Source organism: Platichthys flesus, chromosome 4 (genome assembly GCF_949316205.1).
Source record: "Platichthys flesus chromosome 4, fPlaFle2.1, whole genome shotgun sequence".
NCBI lineage: Eukaryota > Metazoa > Chordata > Actinopteri > Pleuronectiformes > Pleuronectidae > Platichthys > Platichthys flesus.
The window spans coordinates 19,603,318-19,624,029 of NC_084948.1; the positions used below are offsets into that span (position 1 = coordinate 19,603,318).

At 43.1% G+C, this 20,712-nt stretch overlaps 1 protein-coding gene across 1 annotated transcript in view; it reads left to right on the forward strand.

Moving 5' to 3' along the window:
* The first annotated feature begins 18,040 nt into the window (after window positions 1–18,040).
* The window catches only part of LOC133951277 (rho guanine nucleotide exchange factor 26-like), a 30,192-nt gene continuing 27,520 nt past the window's right edge, over window positions 18,041–20,712 (forward strand). The window contains exons 1-2 of the mRNA XM_062385120.1: window positions 18,041–18,207; window positions 18,677–20,208. Coding sequence (XP_062241104.1) covers window positions 18,772–20,208 — 1,437 coding nt within the window. The 5' untranslated portion in view covers window positions 18,041–18,207; window positions 18,677–18,771. The remainder of the gene's footprint in view (window positions 18,208–18,676; window positions 20,209–20,712) is intronic.

The window sequence follows — 20,712 nt, forward strand, 5'->3', positions numbered from 1 at the left end:
TGCCTCGACTTATCGTCCGTAATGAGATCCAATTACGAAGGTGGGTATAGGTCTAATAACTGTAGCAACAGTCTGTCCAAAACAATCTTAAACCAATCCATAAACAAGGGGGGGAAGGGGGGGGGGGTAGATGAACGCAGTCGTACTTGGGAGGTGAAAGTGTCGGAGACGAGGTGGAGCTGACGGATGAGAGGAATGAGAAGAGAAGAGGGGGGAGAGAGGGAGGGAGGTAGGGAGGGAGGGGAGGTAACACTGGGTCATGAGGGACGAGAGGAGGCCACGCTGCAGGTCTCTCATTCAGGCTAATGCCATTAGTGTCACCGTGCAGGCGGATCATATGACACACAGTCATTACTGCTCTTAATTTATTTACCCTGTCACACACACACACACACACACACACACACACACCCTAACCCAAATTCCACCCTGTCACTCATTCTGTAAAGTTTCCTCACCAAATAAAACAAACCCTGTAGTCTTGGAGGCAGATAAACGGTTATCCAAACTCATGGAAATTACGTCTGTCCTCAAGCGAGTCACACATGAGCGCTCATCTCTGAATGTTCATAACGTGCCCCCCCCCCCTCCCTGTTTCTTCTTCTTCCTGTACGTGCATCCCGCCTCTGGGCTCGCCTTCTCATGTCTTCTGCGGGTGTGTAAGCCTCCAGACCATATGGGCTCTGAGGGGCTTAGTGGACCTCCAGCCATCGGGACCCCCCCCTCCCGTCTCCTCCGAGGGCCTGCTGCTTAATGGGGGAGTTAGGGGGCGTCTTGTCATCTTTTGGAACTTCCTGTCTGGAGAATGGAGAGGAAGACTGAAGCGTTGTCACCGTTTTTGTCACCTCACCTCCCTCGTCCACTCTGTTGTTTTCTTTTCCCCCCTATCTGGTTATCAAAGCCCGTAAAGACGTTTAGCATATTTGAAGGCTAATCTAATTCATCACATGCACAGTGTTGTATAATTATTATCTGGCGTGGATCGCAGCTATCCAGGATGTTTGTCTTGCTCACTAATGTCTGTCTCTCTCCTCCTCGTCCTCATCTTCCTCTTCCATCACGTCTGTCCTAACGTGTGGGCCTACATGTCTTTGTGTCTGGTCGTGTCTGTGTGTGTGTGTGTGTGTGTTGTTTTAGGAATATCTGCTCTGTGGACCATATGGTACCACACTGCCTGCTGGGCAAAGATAAATCCCACATGCAAAGGCTGCAGAGACACCAGTACGCTAACAAACCAGCACACATGCAGACATGCACACACAAACACACACACACACACACATGCACACACACGCTCTACACAAGTAGCCCATCCTCAGTGGCTTGTATAGTGCATTGCAATCAGTCTGCACCTTCACGACCGCTGTTGTATAACAGAAAAAAACCACAGGCTTGTTTTGTGTTCATCCGTCAGTCTCTCTGCTCCCCTCCCTGTACTCCCCCCCCCCCCCTCACCCTACTCCACCTCTTCTCTGGCTGATTTGCTCCCTGTACTTAAATTTATCTCATGTTTTCCTTCGGTCTCTGAAGCACTACCCCCCCCCCCCCCTCCCCCCGCTTACCTGAGTCATCCGACCTTTCCATGAGCCATAACGCAGAAGTCAACTCACACCGACTTCCCACACATCCAACAACTCTTGTGAAAGGTTAGTCTATCTGTTATGTTGGCCCCTTCTCGTCTCTTTACAACTCACCATATTTAAATGCATGCTATTGTTTCGTTCTGCCGACTGTTCCCCGGCAGTCGTTGGTTTGTTTCTGTCATTTCTGTTTAGTTTGAAAATCAATTATAGGCTCAAGAACATAGGATTGTTCTTATTTTCAGTTTGAAAATAATTTCTATCTGATCTGATTAGCTAAAAGGTATCTGATGGGTCAGCGAGTGCAAACATTTGGAAGCTTTTGGATAATATGGGGACCTGCTGCCCGGCTCGATCGACACATCTGGATGCAGCCATGTATCTGGTAAAGAAAAAGAAAAATTATTACAAGTACTGCAAAAATCACACGTTACGGATTTACTTCCTGGTCCAACTCTAACCTGCCATAAACTCACCTTTGTTTTACTTCCTAATAGAGTTGTTAGATAATCTAGTTAAATCTTCTACAACCTGTTATCACCCTTGTGTTTCTCGGATGGAAATGATGGCCCAAACTATAGAATATGCTCCAAATAAAACGCACAAAAACTGAAAAGCACTGTGGCCTCACAACAAGAGGATTCCGGGTTAAAATCCTAGATTGGCCCGGGTCTATCTGTGTGGAGTTTGTTTGCCAGTGGGCCTTGTGACACACTGATGACCTATCCAGGGTGTACATCACATCTCACCCCATGACAGCCCTCCTCTCAACCCTCCCAAAAGAAAATAGGTATAGATAATGGATGGATGGATGAAACATTTTCTTTGACAAAACTGTGTGCAGACTTAATGATCACTTTGATAGAGTACATATTTAAAGCATGTTTTCAGAACAGATTTTCACATGGAAATCAATGGAAAAAAAGAGATATCTCTGTTTAAGCGAATATTCAGCATTCATTTGAAATAACAAGCAAATAATCATAGAAAAAGAAGCTCGTTAGAACATAGTCCTGATCCTTTCACCTGGAGTGTTTGTGTGTTCCTGTCTGTTTGTGTGTGTTTATACCTGCGTAGACTTGCAGCAGAGCCAGACTGCATTAAAAGGAAGGTCACCGAAATCAAAGTACTCCAAAGCTCCCACGCTTCTCCTCCACCGAGGATTTTTCTCTCTCACATTAGACAGATCACATAAAACCATTTACCTCGGCGTCTCCCAACACCCGGGTAAACAAAGAAACATTTTCCTCCGAAATGTGGGGAAAAACAGATTGTAAACCCCCCGTGGCACAAAGTCCTCCACCCCCACTACATCTCGGGGCACAATGTCTGCTGTCGAACTGTCTAACGTGGTAACATGGATGAGGGAACAGCTGGGAGAGAAATGAAAAGAGACACACAAAGAGGAGGAAGCTGGTTAGCGGCTGCTTTTCACTGTGTGTTTTTTTTGTGAGACGGATACAAGGCGGAGGATGAAGTGAGAGACCGACGCGCTGATGAGGGGAGGTGAAGGATAAAGAGACGGGAACAAAAGCAACGGCATTTTACATGAAACTGAATTTCAGAGGTAGCCTACCAGCTTAGTCACCATGACAACAACACACTTAAACCAGCATTTAAATGGTGCTGTCTGCACTTGTCCCTCGCATCTCTCCCTCTGTACAGTATGTAATTACACTGTGATTTGTGGGTATCATGTACCAGCACTAACATGCCCCATGATATCTTATATAATATTGTGTTCGGTTTGTAACACAATACTTTAATACGGATCAGCTTTCTTCAACTGCCACATCACATTGGGCTCGAATTGTAAGACCGCCAAAAGTACAAGGTTCAGGAATATAGTGCTTCAATTTTTTTTACAATAACAAAACGTTTACAAAATATCTCCATACAGACAAAACACAAAAACCCCTACAAACGCTCAAACATGGATGCCGGGCCAGTAGGTGGCGATGAAGTGCGCATCCGTTAAATACCAGAGATGAAAGCAAAATTCCAAATAATGTGTGGCAATAATGTTGTGCAGTGATGTAGAGTTGAGCTGCAAACTTGTAATTGGACCTGGCAGTACTAACCAAACGTGGAGAAACCGGTATACAGCCGCCATTGTTGTCGCTAAATACCAAACCAACAGGGGTCAACGCCACACAGGTGCTCAGAAACCAGAGTTTCTGAAAATCAGCACTTTGGAAGATGTTTATAAAAGTCTCTGTTTTAGCTGTTTGGCACTAAAATGTTCCTCTTACAAAATACCCACGAGTGTGGACCGGCCGTAAAGGATCGTGAGTTTCAACGTGAGAAAATTGTTTATTTAATTTCTGGAATCTGGTGTTACTGGATTTAGGAGGTGCTCTCTGCTCATGTGAAACGTGACTTCCTCGTTTGAAAGTGTCGCCTAAAGACAACTCTCTGTCATACATATCAAATTTGCATATCCAAGACAAACAAACAATTCAAATTCACGGGACCAGAGGAAGGTTTGTCACAGTTTCTTCCACTCAGGACTTTTGGAGCATGTTTTGCGATTCAGGCGTCTGGCCTCGAGGCTCGCACGTACAAATCCAAGTCCTACGTGATTAAAAACAGGATTGTTTTGGTCTTGACATTTCACTTCAAGCGTGTCTCATCAGCTCAGCCTTCGTCTAATCATCCTTTCTTCGGGTTTCGGTGTCAGTATTTGGCGTAATAAAGGCAATTCTTCTTCAGTTTCTCAAGGTGCACAGCTCCAAATGTGTCAAGCTCCCCACGGGTTATTTGTCTATTTTCAGAGAAGTGTGGGCGGTATAGAGCCAGAATTCAAGCCAGGACAGGATGGATATGTTCTCTGAAGAATGTAACAGCTGCAGAGACAGCACAGTACATGCATGAGGAGAGAACAGCAGATACAAATCACAGTTTAAGTGAATAAACAGCAGGGATTTGTCAGGTTTGTATTCACACTCAGAATTTCCTTTTGTAGCAACACACACTAAAGTTCTAGACATACAACATATCAATACATTTGATTCTAGTGTGAGAAAAATAATTGTTTGCTTGAGCCTACATCTGCATCAGAGGAGTTTTGTTTTACCTGCCCAACACAAAAGGTTTGGTTGCGTTCTCATGTGGTGTGTTGATTTCTAAGAAGTATTCATCCGTCAAACTGTTATCGTCATCTGGGTTCTGTGGAAACTGCTGTTCAATACAAAGGGGCCTTGTCTCCTCATTGTTCTTTACAATCACATCAGTTTCAACAAGGGCTGTGCTGGATTGAGGCGAATCTCAATAAACAGATTCAACTTGTGAATATACAGAATCTGTACCTGAGGGACAGGATTTCAGGTGAGGAAGTCTTCTGGTTTCAGTTTCTAGTTTGACCGATAAAGTCTGAGCAGCCTTTGGTCGCCTGAATGTCTGTGGAAAGCAACAGAGATGGAACACAACATGGATTTTGTGTTAATCTTTATTCACATGCAGATACCTGTTAATAGAAATGAGCCAAAATATTGCTGTTGTTTTGTCTTCGACATTTGACTCGTGTGATGCCAGGTACCAGTCAGACTGTGAACAGTGTACAACAAATGGAAGACTCCGAGATGAGAGTCCACCTTTGTGACTACTCAGATTTCCTGGTTAAGTTCTCTTAGTAGATTTTGGTAATGGCATCTTCACCTCGCGGGCGACAGAATGTTCCGCACAGGCTGTACAGATGTCCCATTAGTCCTTAGTAATTGCTGAGTCATAGATTTTGTTCTCTATGTTAAACAAGAGACATTCTGCATCTGCGATTTCTAGCTGAGTCTCTGGTGTAACATTCTTGTGCAAACTCGTCAGTGATTGAGAAACAAGCCGTTAATCCAAATTAATTAGGGGACAGGATCGTTATGTGATTGCTTGGTGCTGCTGCAACATATAGTCAGCATCACTAAACATTTTGATGTTCAAAAGAAACTTAATTGAGAAAATGTTACTCTTGAAAACATAGCATGAGATATTGGTTGGGATTGTATCTACTTGCTGATTGGTCCAGATATTAGCTCAACTCCTGTCAGCAGTGGTCAACCTGTTTTTGGTCGTGTCTTGCCTATTACATCAGACAGTAGCTGCAAGGCTACACCTCCTCCAGCCGGTGCCCTCTTTACTTTTTTTCAAATATGCTGGAAGACGGGCTATCGAGCTGAATTTTGAGGATATAGAAAAAAAGTATAATATTTCATTTATTTAAAAAATAACAGACAGAGTAGGTGTCTTCATGTAACAACACCAGAACTCAGCTGTACATTCCTTCGAAGTGAATTCATTCCTCATGCCCCCTGAGGCACACAGACCCACAGACACACACACTCACAAGTTTTGCCGTGTCTGAGCCTGCAGTTCACAAGATAGGGTTCGGTTGCACAGCTCGCAGGCAGTACTGCTGTAGCCGTTAACAGGAAACTGACATGGGGTGGGATGGTGCAGCCTCAAATCTGTGTGTGTGTGTGTGTGTCAAACTTTGGCCAAGTGGTTTCCCAAATTCAGTGTTTTCCCTCGATGAATACTTCTCCTCACTCATGGTCTGAACACACTCTTGTGCTCTGTGTGAATAAGTGTGTCAGCCCCCCCCCCCCCTACCAAAAGAGAGAGAGAGAGAGGAGCCATACTGTAGGTCAGTTTGCACTCTGCCATTTGGCCACCGGACAGGACAGTGGGGCTACTATACTAACAGGAACTATTGTATTTTGTTGAATGAAGGCCCTGTCATTGACACCCACTGTTTCCTATCCGAGTCATTGAGTTCTCGTGCTATGGCCTGTATTTTGTTATTTAAAATGTTTAAAATCATTTTATTTTTTATCTTGTTATTATTTACAGGCTTCCATTTCCATCTCTGGAAACAGGTAAGAAATGTATCACCTCCCCAAGAAAATTACGTTTTCAACCATGTTGTTGTTGTTTTTAACATTTTGCTTGATTTAAAAAAAAAAAAATGATTCATCAACCTTAATGAAGGAATAAGGCATGTTTAGGGGACTGATATTTATACTGAATCTAAATGAGGCTTCATAAGAGGACTTATGGTCCTTGGCCGAGATATGCGCTCTAGTTGTATATCATTTTTGCTTTGACCTGAGAGAGAAGTGACAAGAAGCTTTTGTTATACTTATTCTGGAAGTGACGAGAAGCTCCACTATACCGCCGCCACCATAGCGCCGAATGCACTAATGTTTTATTACAGGTGATTTTTTTACTTGTTCTTTTCAATCTCTGCGATGGTTCTCAGTCAGAGGTCATCGCATCGTGCAGCAACGTTTTCATTTAAAGGGTCAAACTCTGGACTCTCACTCAGGAGACTGGATTTGAATCCTGCTTTTATTTATTAAGCAGGCACGTGAAAAATGTCCCCATATTACATTATTATAACAAACCCAATGCTGGGATTAGATAGGGTCTCCTGGTGGAGTGGTTTCTGTTGGACTGTGGGGGTCACCGTCGTCCACTGTGCCATCATCCAGAGAGAGAGAGTAAGAGAAAGATAAAGGAGGGTTAGCTGAGTGTGGATGGATGAGTCAGTGTGTAGGAGCAGGGAAAATAGATTAGACTTCTGTAGACCCTCAGGCGTTCTATTTATCTTGTGTGGAAAAGAGCAACTAAAAAACACATCCATCTTTCTATCTTTCTATCTTTTGATCTATCTATCTATCTATCTATCTATCTATCTATCTGTCTGTCTGTCTGTCTGTCTGTCTGTCTGTCTGTCTGTCTGTCTGTCTGTCTGTCTGTCTGTCTGTCTGTCTGTCTGTCTGTCTGTCTGTCTGTCTGTCTGTCTGTCTATCTATCTATCTATCTATCTATCTATCTATCTATCTATCTATCCATCAATCATCTATCCATCTATCCATCTATCCATCTATCTGTCTGTGTCTGTCTGTGTCTTTCTGTCTGTCTGTCTGTCTATGATACATAATATCTGTTTTGACTTGTGTGTGTGTGTGTGTGTGTGTGTGTGTCTATGTCTATGTGTGTGTGTGTGTGTGTGTGGGTGGGTTTGTTCTGAGATGAATTGCATGAATCTGTATCATTGCCCAACTCAAACAAAAAGAAGAACAATTTGTAGCTGTGATACACATAATGTATCACAGCAGTATAACCTCCTGGGTAAGGCAGGTGTGTTACAACAACTTTTAAACTTTTGCTCTCAACTTATCAAGTGAAGTTTATTTTTCCTTTGAAGAAGCAGTGAAGTGAAGGTCCTTTTATCAAAAAACACCATTGAGTTCACCAAGGTATTGTTGGATAAAGGCTTAAAGATTTAAATATATTTTATCGAATGGACTGATGCAAAATGGAGGTTTTGAAGATATTAGCATTTTAGAATATTTTTTTAAGTTTGACCCATTTAAGTGAGAGAAATGTATCAGTTGGCCTCTACAGTAAAACTCTGCATAGATCCTGACTTTCATACCCTGCGTTGGGTCACCTAATATCCAAGATTTCCCATAATGCTATGCAATAATGCTTCTGAATTCATTGGTACTTTAATACCGTCATTTTCAACCTTCACTCACCAAGTATAGATTTTGTGAATTTAATCAAGTCTTAAGCTTAATTCAAAATGACCCTGATGACATCTCCAGGATTATTTTCGAGTGGAAATCTTTCTCACACACACACACACACACCAGCCCTCTCCATGATCAAGTAAACAGATTGTTAAATATTTATAATTTATGTTCATCCCTTTAATATGTCTCTTGCAAGTCGCCAAGTGTTATGCAATATTAATGTGTTGGTGTAAACCTTTAAAAGCACATATCAAGGAGATATACCCCACATCTCGTAGGTTTTTTCATATCATGTTTCATGGCAGTAGTTGAACGATTTAGGGTCATATGGTAGCCACTGAAAACCAATAATACCACAGAGATAATACTATAGAAATTCGCAGCATTGCAGCATGTCCACAAAGTGATTTCTTGCCGTTTCTGCAAAAACAACACAATCTATCTCCACAATCATCTCTTATTAATCACCCACAGATTGCACATGAGGAAATGAATGTGAGCAGAGCTTTAGTTTTCACAAAGAAGCTCCACAAAACCAAGATAAATCCGAATTTCACGGACTACAGCTTTAACGGTTAAGACATGAGCTCACTTCTTTCATTGATGAGCTCATGCTGCAGCAGAGAGCCACACGTGTCCGTGACCGCTTCCCTTAAAACCTGCGCTCGACCTCAAAACTCCAACATCCCACCAGAAATCCCTCCGTCGTTTTGGTCACACTGCAGTGGAGAGAGCAAATCGGTTGGTGATGTCATTCCGTGTGCCCTGATGATATCATTGTTTTCGCGGAGGCGGTTCATCTTTAATCATTCATTGCACATGTCTTCGGCACCCTGCAGATTGTTTGATTACTTGACTTCACACCACTGTCTCAGCCTCAGACTGTGCACCGATGTCAAAACATCCAACAGGGTATTTCCACAAAATTACATCTGCGCTGTTTGCTGGGAAGCATTGACACGGGGGGGGGGGCTTCATGTGACAAAACCTTTGTGCGCTTTCACAACTCTGAAGACCCTCACAGTAAAAGAAGATGACGACATGAAAAACAATGCAACTCACAGGGTTGCACAAGGGTTGCTTCTATAGACCTTTTATTTTTTTGATACAAGGGATCCTTAAGAACCATTTTCATTCAAAGATCCTTGTTTTGGAAGCAAGAGTTCTTCAAGAAGTGTTATAAGTACAGGGGTTGTGACGTCCTGACCCTTGAATATCCAAGATTTACCCATGTTTCAGTGGTTATAGATTCAAATGTATCTGCCATCCCCTTGATCAAATCATTTTACTTGGTAGAACCTCTTGGGTGGAAGCCACATGAAAGTTGTAAAGGTTCCTGATAGAACCTCCAGGCTGGTTTCTTTGGTGGAACCATTCCACCATAGAAGGGGTTATCTGTAGAGCCTCACATAGGGTTCTGGGTGGAACCTTTCACAGGTGGCTATAGGTGTTTCCCCGTTACGATGGGTTCATAGTAGAACTCTCTGAAAAAGTACAAGATCGAACATTTAAAAAAAAAGTTTGACCAGGAACCAAAAAGGGTTCAACCACAGGGGGCCAGCCCAGGAAACCCTTTGTGGTTCTACTTAGCACTTTTATTTCTTATAGTGTATTGCACAAGTCCCGGGTTAGAAAACCAGACGAGACACAAAGACAGGAATGCAGCCTGAGATGTGCGCAGATGAGAGAGGAAGGAATGCTGCTATATGTGTCAGTGGCCGACGTGGCACGCTGAGCAGAGCTGTCATTCAGCTGTATAAACTCTGGTGGATCTGTGGCTAAAGCCTGACTGAGTGGCAGGTGTGTCAGAAGTATATCTGGTAAGTGATTTACTGTTGAGCTCGTCACGTCGGGCAGAGAAGAGTCGTCACACCGGATGATTCTAGATGGGAATGCGTGGCAGGAATGAAAAGAGCAATTTAACCCGTCCCTCCAAAATACACACGTTCCAGTCTTCTTCAACTGCTTTGTCTGCTCAGATTGGGCCTACTTGCATGTATCAATAACAATAATCAACAACCTTGTCACCAAGAAAGAGAGAGAGGGGAAATGGAAGAGGAAAAAAAAAAAACATGCTATAAAGATGTCTGCGCTGGGAGAGGACTGAAATAGCCTTTGGTGCATGATGACTAAGACTTTAATTGCAGTGGGACAGAGATGTTACCCTCTATTGTGTGTGTGTGTGTGTGTGTGTGTGTGTGCGTGTGTGTGTGTGCGTGTGTGTTTATGTGTGTGTGTGTGTGTGTGTGTTAGCTTGTGTGCAACATGAAGCTGTTTCCTATTCTTTTCTCCTTTGCAAAGATATCACTTATCATGCAGTTTGGATCTGTTTAATGGTGTGTGTGTGTGTGTGTGTGTGTGAGTGTGTGTGCGTGTGTGTGTGTGTTTGTGTGTGATACCTGTTTGTTCTCTGTGAGAAAACTAAACAAGGGTTGTTTCTCTATTGTATCCACCAAAGGTAAATTGCAGTTGCTGTTTGTCAACGTCTCATCAAACATCACACAAACAAACAGCCGCTGTACAACAGACCTACATTCCTGCTTCCTCTTTCACACCCGCTCTTCCACAAATAACATTTTGCTGATGTGATTAATGTCACCAGAGCATCTTCACCGTGCTCCCTCTGTTTGACATTCTTTCTTTCTTTCACAGCATCTGTCCTCTTTGTACAAGGTTTTTTGTCGCCAGATGACTCAGACAGAAGCTGCAGGGGAAATGGCAATCTGTTGTTGCATTATGTGTATGTGTGTGTATGTGTGTGTGTTAGCGAGGGGGAGAAACACTGTAGGTGCAAACCTTGGGACTTGTGTCTTGGCTGTAGAAAAACCCAAAGGAAAGCAATTATCTCTAATTACAGCCACCAACATATTGCTGATGTGTCTCGGCTGTTGCAGCTATTTTACCTAAACTACAATAATGAATCAGTGGCTGCAGGGAAAAGCTTGACTGGGGGAGTAATGCAGGGATATCAGGAGTCATCAGTTAATCCGTTGTCACACTGAACCAATAAGAGAATATTAATTTAGCAGTTTTGTTGGAGTTCCATCACCTCAGAAGCCTCCAGCAGTGTCAAGAAACTCAAGTGAATTAGTTCACTTAAAATAAAAGTAATGTTACCTCCTTGTGTTTGAGTTTTGGTTGCTACAGTCTATGCATATGTACACATGGGTGTGTCCCAGTATATGACATTTGACCTTTTCTATGTTGTATACTGACATGTTCCTCTTTGTAAACAGAGAGGAATCCTGACTGACAAATGGATGAATGGTAACTTCCCTTCTGTATTTGCCTTAATGCACAATCGGCCATTCACTCAACAAACTGGCAGAAATATTTCATTATGAGAAATTTGAACTCTTGTTGAGAAAATAGTGCTAAAAAATGTAAAGTCCATGTAAATGTCTTTTACAGGGTTGTCATTGCCAAAAGAGCATATTAAAGACATTTATATAACACTTCTTTAGAGAATTGGATAAAATATAAAAGAAGAAGAAAAGTTAAGGGCTCACTAGAGACATTGCATCCTGAGGGGGGCATGGAGGTCACTGTATACAGAATATCTGTATAATAATATTTTTCTCAGCATTTTACTCAAATCTTAATGGTAACCTCATGGTGACACAAGAGGAAAATATCAGGTGTCATAAGCGCTAATATATCAAGAACAACTGTACTTTGAAATTACTGTAGTGAGTCTCAAATATTCTAGATGTGCACATATCTTGAGATATATAATCTAAGACATAAATACAAGAGGTAGATATACAAAGAGGATAAAACATTGTCTATATAGTGCAACTGCACAGGCCTTGAGTCTTTTACAGTGAGTGCATTTCCCAAAGCAGTGGATGAGATGAGAGAAAGTGTAACGTGTGGTTATTTAGCATTCCTACTGATAGAATATTCTTCCACCTTTTTGTTGTGGATGTGAAGCTGCAGTACCAGATTACACTCAGATCAACAGGTCCTGTGCTGGGCGGCCGCACTCCTTGATGATGTTCTGGTCCTTCCACAGACAGTGTTGCTGTTTGATTTATTTCCTAAAGGCACTTTGTTGTTGATGATGAGCTGAGTTGTTCTCAACACAGCCTCACAGTCACAGGGTAAACAACTGATAGATAGTAGTAACTCAAAATTCTAAATTATTCCCTAAAAAGTACCTGATTTCAGTAGCATGTTAGTTTGAAATGAACAGGTCAGTACATCTGTGAGGATTTGTCATTTGGGAACCTTAAAGAATAAAATTACTGTACTTAATGAAATGTATGGAATCTCATCAGTGTGGGGGATCTATTTGGAAACACCTCTGGCATGGCTAGAAAAAAACAAAACACAATACCGAGGAAGCATATTGAAAATGCTCTATAGGCCCATGAAAACCCCAGTCGGTGGGGATAGGTTTAAAAAATTAAGGGAACTGCTCTTCTCTTTCGTACACCTGCTCATTCTCCCTAATGCCTCTAAACTTTATCCAGACTGGCCCCCGGGCAGCGGGGCTCCCTCCACCGCAGGTCTGGAGAGGGAGTGGGTCACTGCACCACGAGAAGAGAGACTTCAGCCTTATTTAATTAAAGGGTTCGTTAGGCAGCTTTGAGAAGAGTAATTAGTTGACTTGATGGGTTCATTGGAGCGGAGGTAGGGGGTCGTGGGTAGTGGACTGGATGGGGGGGTTCAGGATGAGTCAGTATTAGCAGCAGCAGAGGGAGGAGGAGTGACAGTGATGGGGGGACGAAGACAGAAGGCCTGCTAATGAAGAAGCTGCGGGATGGTGGACCAGAGGCCAGATTGGATTGAAACTCACACAGAAATAGCACAATGTATATACCTCTATAGATAAGTCTATATTCTATTATTATATGTGTCTATTCTTTGGACATGGTCTTTATGTGCGCCTCTTCAGGTGATGACATCTATTCTTTTGATAGAATCCCTTTTTCATTTTTGGTCAAAACTTACTGTGCTTCAAATTGCAAAATCCATGGCAACGCATTTAGTTCCATGGGACCTTATAATAATTCCACCTCCAGAGTGTCATTCATGAATTACAATGCAATCAGTGGGCTGTACTTTATTCATATCTCTGCCTTGTGCAGCTTTAGAGAAAATACTTGTATGGTTGAATGAATAGTTTATTGACACATGAAGCAGATAAATATGCTATAAGAAGTGAAGGCCCGGAATAGAGCACTGTGTGTACACATGCATGACACTGTTTGTCGTATACAGTCAATTTCAAAGCACCAGATGAGAAGTTTTGATGATTGTTGAAAATGCATTTGTGATTTTAATAAAAAATATGCAGTGACGGGAATATATTCTCAAATCAAAATGGTTCAATCGAAAACCGAAAGACTTTCTTGTTCTCCCAGTATGCCCTCTACTGGTTCTGATTCGTAAAATGTTCAAATTTTTGCACCACCACTCTCAGGAAGCCGAAACTGTAAATTACACAATCCCCACCGTCACCTCCAGCCTTTGATCCCGCTCTGCTTTCTTCATCCATGCAGTGCATGTCTCAATGCCACATCTACTGCAACACGCCACAACCGTGATGACATCACCATCCTGGGGCACACAGCCAATGAGAACCCACAGGGGGGAGTCAGTAATGGGTCACTGCAACCACGTCAGCCAATCAGGACGCGCCGAAAAAGCCCGTAACCATAGTGATTAGCTCGGGTTCAAAATGCGTGCATGTGTGGCAGATGCCCCCTGCGTCGCTTCCATAAGCACATAGGCCTGCTGCATCACCACCATGCTGTGGGTGGAGATATGCACAAAGGGGCACGGGGCTGTTATCAGCTGAGGTGAACTCACTCACACCAACACACACATGCTATAATGAGCTGTTGTCTGGTTTTGTAACACACATGGCCAGTGCGTTTCCAACATTTCTTCTTCTAAGTGGCCTGGTACTTCCTTTTTCTTATGCACCTTCTTAAGCTGCTGCAATTCATAGCTGGGGTAATTACAGTCGTTACACCCCCCCCCCCCCCGGTATTGTTCTCTGACAGGATGGATGAGGAGACGTGTGGGTGGCAGTGGAGGGTGATGGGAGGGGAGGCAAGGACAGCGAGCAGCAAACAGCACTGCTAAGTAGGAGAAGTACAATGGCCTGTGAGTCAGAGGGAAACAAGGAGCGAGCAGCGAGAGAAAAAGAGAAGTATACTGAGAGAAGGTCAGTGAGTGTGTGGAGGGCCTCTTTTAAATGCCAGAAGAATGAGGAAACTCAGGGATTTTGGGCTCAGGCTATATCTCTGTGTTACAGGTAGGACCTGAGAGGGAGCATCACGACGCAGAGGAGAGAGGGTGGGGGCGCTGAGCTCAACCGAGTCTCATTATGAAACCGCTCTAAAAGGCATAGTCCTGGAGTTCTTTGAAAGTTATTGAAATCACTGTCTCTTGCCTTTTTAGTCATGAGTTCTTCAGCCATTCCAACATCATGATGAGAAATCATCGGCCCCCTGCATCGTCCCAGCGCTGCACCCGCTCTTCTTATCCTCGCTGTCTGAATTACCTGGATCGCCACACGTCCCTCAAGCACAGTTTACTGCAAAGGCACACAACAGTCTTGGACACTGTAGTTTAAACCCTGCAGGTTAAGCAGCTTAAATACAAAAGAATGGAGGCTGTGACAGTAATCCTTGGCATTTGGTATAACTTGATATTCTTTTCTTCCCCTGTAATGCACACTACATTTCGGGCTTTAAGTCTCATTAAAGTGTTCAATGTAAGTATTTCTATTAGTTACATTTTTGTATTTGTCTCTTTGTCTTTGAACAAGGAGCTGCTGCTTTTCGGACTTGGATGTTTTCAGAGCTTAAGGAACACATTGTGAGACAGTTTATATCTTACTCTTTTTTTAGGTGTTCTCTAAAGGATACACCTGATGAACTTAGTGGCCGCTTCGAGCTGAGCTGAGAGGAAACCAACCTGCAGGGAACGCTGGGCTGTATTCTCATTCAAGATCTATTCATAGTAGGTCAGCAGGGGTGGGTGGTTAATACCTGCAGCAGACAGAACAGGTGACTCATTTGATGGTAAGTAGACCACTTAGATAACTGGATACATTTATATTCTATGATACATTTATAGAGACGCAACCTGGCCGGAAAAACTGGTTGAGCCACCCTGACCACCGAGGTACAACTTGTTTCAGCCTTCAAACGAGTTCATCCCTCCATGCAAATGTTTGCTCCAACTCGAAATCGAAACCTGTGGCGTCACACTCCGCAATTAACCCCACCTTAGTTGTTTCAAGATGACATTGATACTGAAATTCTTACTCTGTCTAGTCATGTTTGACAAACCTTTTAAAGACCGTTTTTTATAGTCATTGCTTGTACCGTGTAGGTTTTATTTTCCATGATTACTTGTTTGCCCTTTGATTCCCACACGTTCCTTTATCTAATCTCTGCCTCAGATTAATTCCCTTGTTTTATGATGTCTTTTTTATGTTATCGGTTTTACATGAGAACTGTCGAGGTTGAACCCTGCCTCTTGCCAAGAAGGTCAGGAGTGATTGGCTCCAGCCCAGGACCTTAGATAAGACACATGATATCTCTATGGATCCACCCATGTTGAATAAATGATAAATAAAATAAAAAGATAATTACGTACAGTCCTTGTTAATGAGTTACACACTCCAGCAAACCAAATAATACAGTCCTCCACTTCCCTTTCACAGCAGACAGAGATCCCCCGACGAGATTAATGAGAGAATTTTCCTTTCATTCAAAATTAATCACATTAGTTTTGTTTTGTTTTTAATGTCAGGCTGTTCCTGTCAATCGAGATTTGTTATAAATCACGACTTTGATCAGTTGAAACAAAAGTCTACTCAGACTCACAAAGCTTATGCTCGTTCCTCATCAGTCCTCGATGTGTGAAAGAACAAAGACGTGTCTGCAGAAAACAATCAGAGTCGGGTTGTTTCCAGTCGGAGTTGAGTGTCGTGTCCGATGACAGAGGAAGCATCTATTTTTTTCCCTTCTTTTTAGAGGAAACATATAGCTTCTCTAAACAATACAACAGGAAAGGCTGCTGCACTTCCTCTACGGGACATAATGAGAATTATCACACAACATGAGGCATATAGGGTCTATTGATGAATATTTGCTGCCATAGCGTGAACATTTTTCTGTGGCAATAAATGAACATAGTTATGATGATAGTGTTTATAAGAATTCTATTGATTAATGCTGTGGTGATAATTTGAGGATTTTAAAGTAATGTTGCTTTGGGTTTACGTGGGGAAAAGTAGGTGTTTACACATGTGACAAATATCAACAGGGAAAAAGTTGTATGATGATTAAAGATAATGATTTTTCTAAATTCACAGAATAAAATAATGATGACAGACATTGAATAATCTGTTCTGCATCTTACTCAGTTTAAACTCTCTTCTTCTACATTTAAAAAAGAAGCAAAGTGGTATTTTGACAGCAAGAACAAGCTGTGCAGAAGTTTGTGGGTTCTCCATGTTGCTCTGTGCATGCCGTTATTTGCATGCAGATCTGAAACTCTGACTCTCAATGCATCACTGATGTTTGCATTTGGGGATATTTTTTGCTCATTAGTGAAATTGTGCGTCTCTATTGCTCTGTCATTCATTGGAGAGACATCACAGAGCTCACTTTGTGATCAGGGAAATGATTGGTAAATCAACACAATTGCGCCCCTTAGTGGTAGATAGGTAAATCACCTGTGTGCACAATCAATGACATGTGTCAGACATCTCAGTGTGGTCGTTTATTTAACCTGCAGTATAATGTATAATGTGAAACTCGCTGGTAAAGCTGTCATCTACTTAAACGTTTCACCAACATGAACCTGTTTGGTTTGTTTGGATGTAAACTTTTTTGTCACAAACAGAATTTCGCAATCCATTCCCCCCCCCATTGATGAAGGAACTAACCACAGCTCCAAGTTGCACAACTCATTTGTATTGGATCGGTAATCAGAAGCTATAAATCCTCTCAGATCTGCTCCTCACTCAGTTCTCTTGAGAGGCATCTGCAAATTTCAAAGCAGAGCAAACAAAGGGAGCATTGTGTGGAATCATGGGAGGAACTCAAACCATCACACAGATATAAGGTTATTGAAAACACATGGGTGCTCGCAACATGACTTTAACGTCTTGGGAATCCAAAGTTGTGATTTATCCAAAATGAGAAATTATGTTGCAATTGCGCCACAAAACACACGATGGCGCACCACAGCAAGCAGTGTATGTAGGGGCCCAATTTGAACTCTATTTGTGCAGGTGTTTACAAAAGTTTGAAGAATTATTTAAATGGTCATTTCTAACCGTAAAAGCAAAATATGATAATGAAGGCGAATTCAAACTTTACCGTACAGCAGATTACATGGACCAGCTACTTTAAAACATATAAATATGTGACAGACACATGGAATTAAATAATTATATAAATAATAACATTGCACTCTTTTTGCATAGCACCTTTCAAAATATAGTTAAAATGGGTTTTACCAGATAAAAAAGAAAAGAAAAAAAAGAGTTAAAAGCAATTTGAAGATCACACAACACTAGAGCACAGATACAGAAATAAATATAAAATAACAGATGAGAAAAGAGAAAACATTATGAAATGATCATATAGAAGGTAAGTTCACAGCTAAGATAAATCACTATAAAATGTGTAATAATAATAAACAAGAATCCTTAGAGTTTTTTTTGCATGAAATAGTGAAAAACTATCCATAAATCAGGTAAACTTAATATAATTTGTATTTTCAATCAATGAATGTCATGAAGAAAATAGCAACTTTATTTCTATACTTTTTCTCCGCTGTTTTAACCGCACACACAGAAGAGATAAATGAGAGCAGAGGTGTGTCTCCCTTCTGTTCAGATCCCTCCTCCTCCTCCTCCTCTTCCTCCTCCTCCTCTCAGAAACTCTTCAGCGGTGTTTTCAATACCTCGCCACAGAAACTTCAGCCTCTGCTGCTATAACTCTGCGCTCACACACTTCCACCGGGGCTCGGTGCCATGTTGGATTAAGCTCCGTTAACTTGTGTGATCCGGTCGGTTTTCCTGCAGGAACAATGAGCTGCTGCACATCGAGCGATTAGCGGTAAGTTGGAGTGGACACTTGAATCAAACCACTGAGTAACTACTCGGTTTTAGCGCTGAATCACAACTTCTCTCTCTGCTGTTGTCAGTAAATGTTGCTGCTTATGTTGCGCTGTATTAGTTTTATGTTGTGGTTATTTTGCACTGATCCAGTTAAAAACTAATTGTTTGGATACTCAGTGACCGAAGAGATAAAACCCCAGTTGTTTCCCTTTTGGAATATTACAGTGATTGCTCACAGCTACACGGTGTCATCTTGTAATTGGGGCATTTCACAACAGTGAACACGCACAAAACGATTAGAAGTTGTCTTCACTGCTTGGATCTCTTTTATTTTCGCGCATGTCTCTGCTAGTGTAGCTGCCAGTGTCTTCACTGAACCCCTGTTAATGAGTGAACTCTGGGAATTTGGACACTGCTCTGTGCTCTTTGATACTGATTGGTGTGGCCCTCTTTTGTTTATCCTCAAGGGTGAGAACAGTTCACTGCAGGGCTGCAGTGTTTGCACTGTGACCTGTGGGCTTGAGCAAAGGCGGCGCAGAGAACACGGGGACGGTGCACGACCATGGATTTTGGCAATGATGTGGACCTGTCCAACAATAACATCACCCCTCTGTGGAAACGACGCTCAGACAAGAAACCCCAGGACTCGGGCAAACTCAAGGCGCGACCCCTCAGCTACCACATCAGTGGGGTCATGACCAAGGACTTCCCCTTGGAGGACAACAGGTATTCCCTGACCTCGGGCCAACCTCCAGAGAGGCTGGCGGCCGCACCTCCGTGTTCGGGCAGTAGCATTGCAGTGTTGAAGCACATTCTTAACAAGCCCTCCAGGAAGTCCAGGGTCATTCGAAGCATCAGCATTGGGCACCTCTCGAGCGGACGCTTCTCGCTGTCCAGATTTAGGTCTGAGGACAGCAAATCCGCTTCATTGGACAATAGAAAGCGTAATGGAGACTGTGACGAGGGGAAAAGCAGTAATGAAAAGCGTCTCCTGGACTCCCAGATATGCATCTCCAGTCCTTTCACTCTGAATTCACAGAAGGACCAGATAGCGTTTGGGACAAATTCATCCTCACCCGAAAGTGACCCTCTCAACTGTTCCTCTCCTGACCTATCCCAACACACTGCCAACAGCAACTACAACCACCATGAACTGTGCTCTCTTTCATCCACGTCCAGCTCCTCTCCCCCTGTCTGCCGCACCCCTACACCTTCCCACAGCTCCACATCCAGCATCCCCTCCCTCTCTTCCCTCACCTCCTCGGACCCCCCGACCCCACGCTCCCCATCACCGGCAGACAGAGGACATCCAATCCTTAAACAGTCTTCCGCCTCTCCTGCCCTGTCACAGGACAGCAGGCATGCCTCTTCCTCCTCGTCCATCTTATCCACTTCACCCTCCCTCTCTCCGTCTATCTCTCCCTCTCCCTCCATCATCCTCAGCACCCACAGTCAAGCTGCCCTGAAGATGGGCACCCAGCAGCTCATTCCCAAGGGCTTAGCATCTGATAGTCGCCAGAGCAAGGTGCCTCCCTCTGCGCAGCAAGGCCAAGGTTTGGCTGGTCTACTGGGGTTGGATCATTCCAAGAGAGCCCTGAAATCCCTCAGTATGGTGGAGATTGGACCCTACTTTTCCACCGGCGGGAACCAGGGTGAAGCGGCAGAGGGAGAAAGTGACAGCCCGGGGTCACTCAGGAGAGGCTTGAGGAGTACCTCCTATAGGAAGGCTGTTGTGACTGGAGAAGACTCTGGGGTAGATCCTAAGGTGTCCTGGTTGTCCCATCCTGTTTTCCAAGTGCTAGATGTGGATAATCAAGCCTCACCAAGCAGCCCAGTAACTCCTGGCACTGTAAGCCTCTCCAGCCCTGGAGCAGCCAAACCTGGGTGTCCTAGGACAACTAAGCTTGCCGGTCCTAGGACACCCATACTAACCAGCCCCAGGTTGTTAAAGCTTGCTAGTCCTGTGACAGAAAAGCCTACAATTTCTTGGAAAAATAAGGTGGGTAAGGTGTTTGTCCTGAAACACGGTTGTGGGTAGTGGGGAAGTATAAGACCTTAATGTGTTCTAACCTCTCAACTGACCCTATATAAGTTTTAAGCTACTGATGCACGCAGACAGCCTCCTAATAGCCAGAGTTTTTGCCATGCTTTTTATTGTATTTTTAAGGGGTTTTTCTTGGCTGCATCAGAATAAGATTCCTTGACTCCGTCAATACAAATGTATCTGATTGGTTTAAATTTGAATGTGCTCAACGATTGCTTCGACACACACTTTCAAAATGGGGGAGCATAAGTCCAAAATTGTAAAACTACGACACAGACTAAGTATTGTACAGCAAACTGAGCAGCAGCAGAGGTTGGGTCAAGGCCCTTACAAGGAAACAATTGATGTGGTTGTTGGGAGACATGACGTAATGTGACACCATACGTGCACATGCACACTCGTACACACAACGGCTCTGTAATTAGACGGGGGTCAGCGAAGGATGTCCCTAGAAAGGGC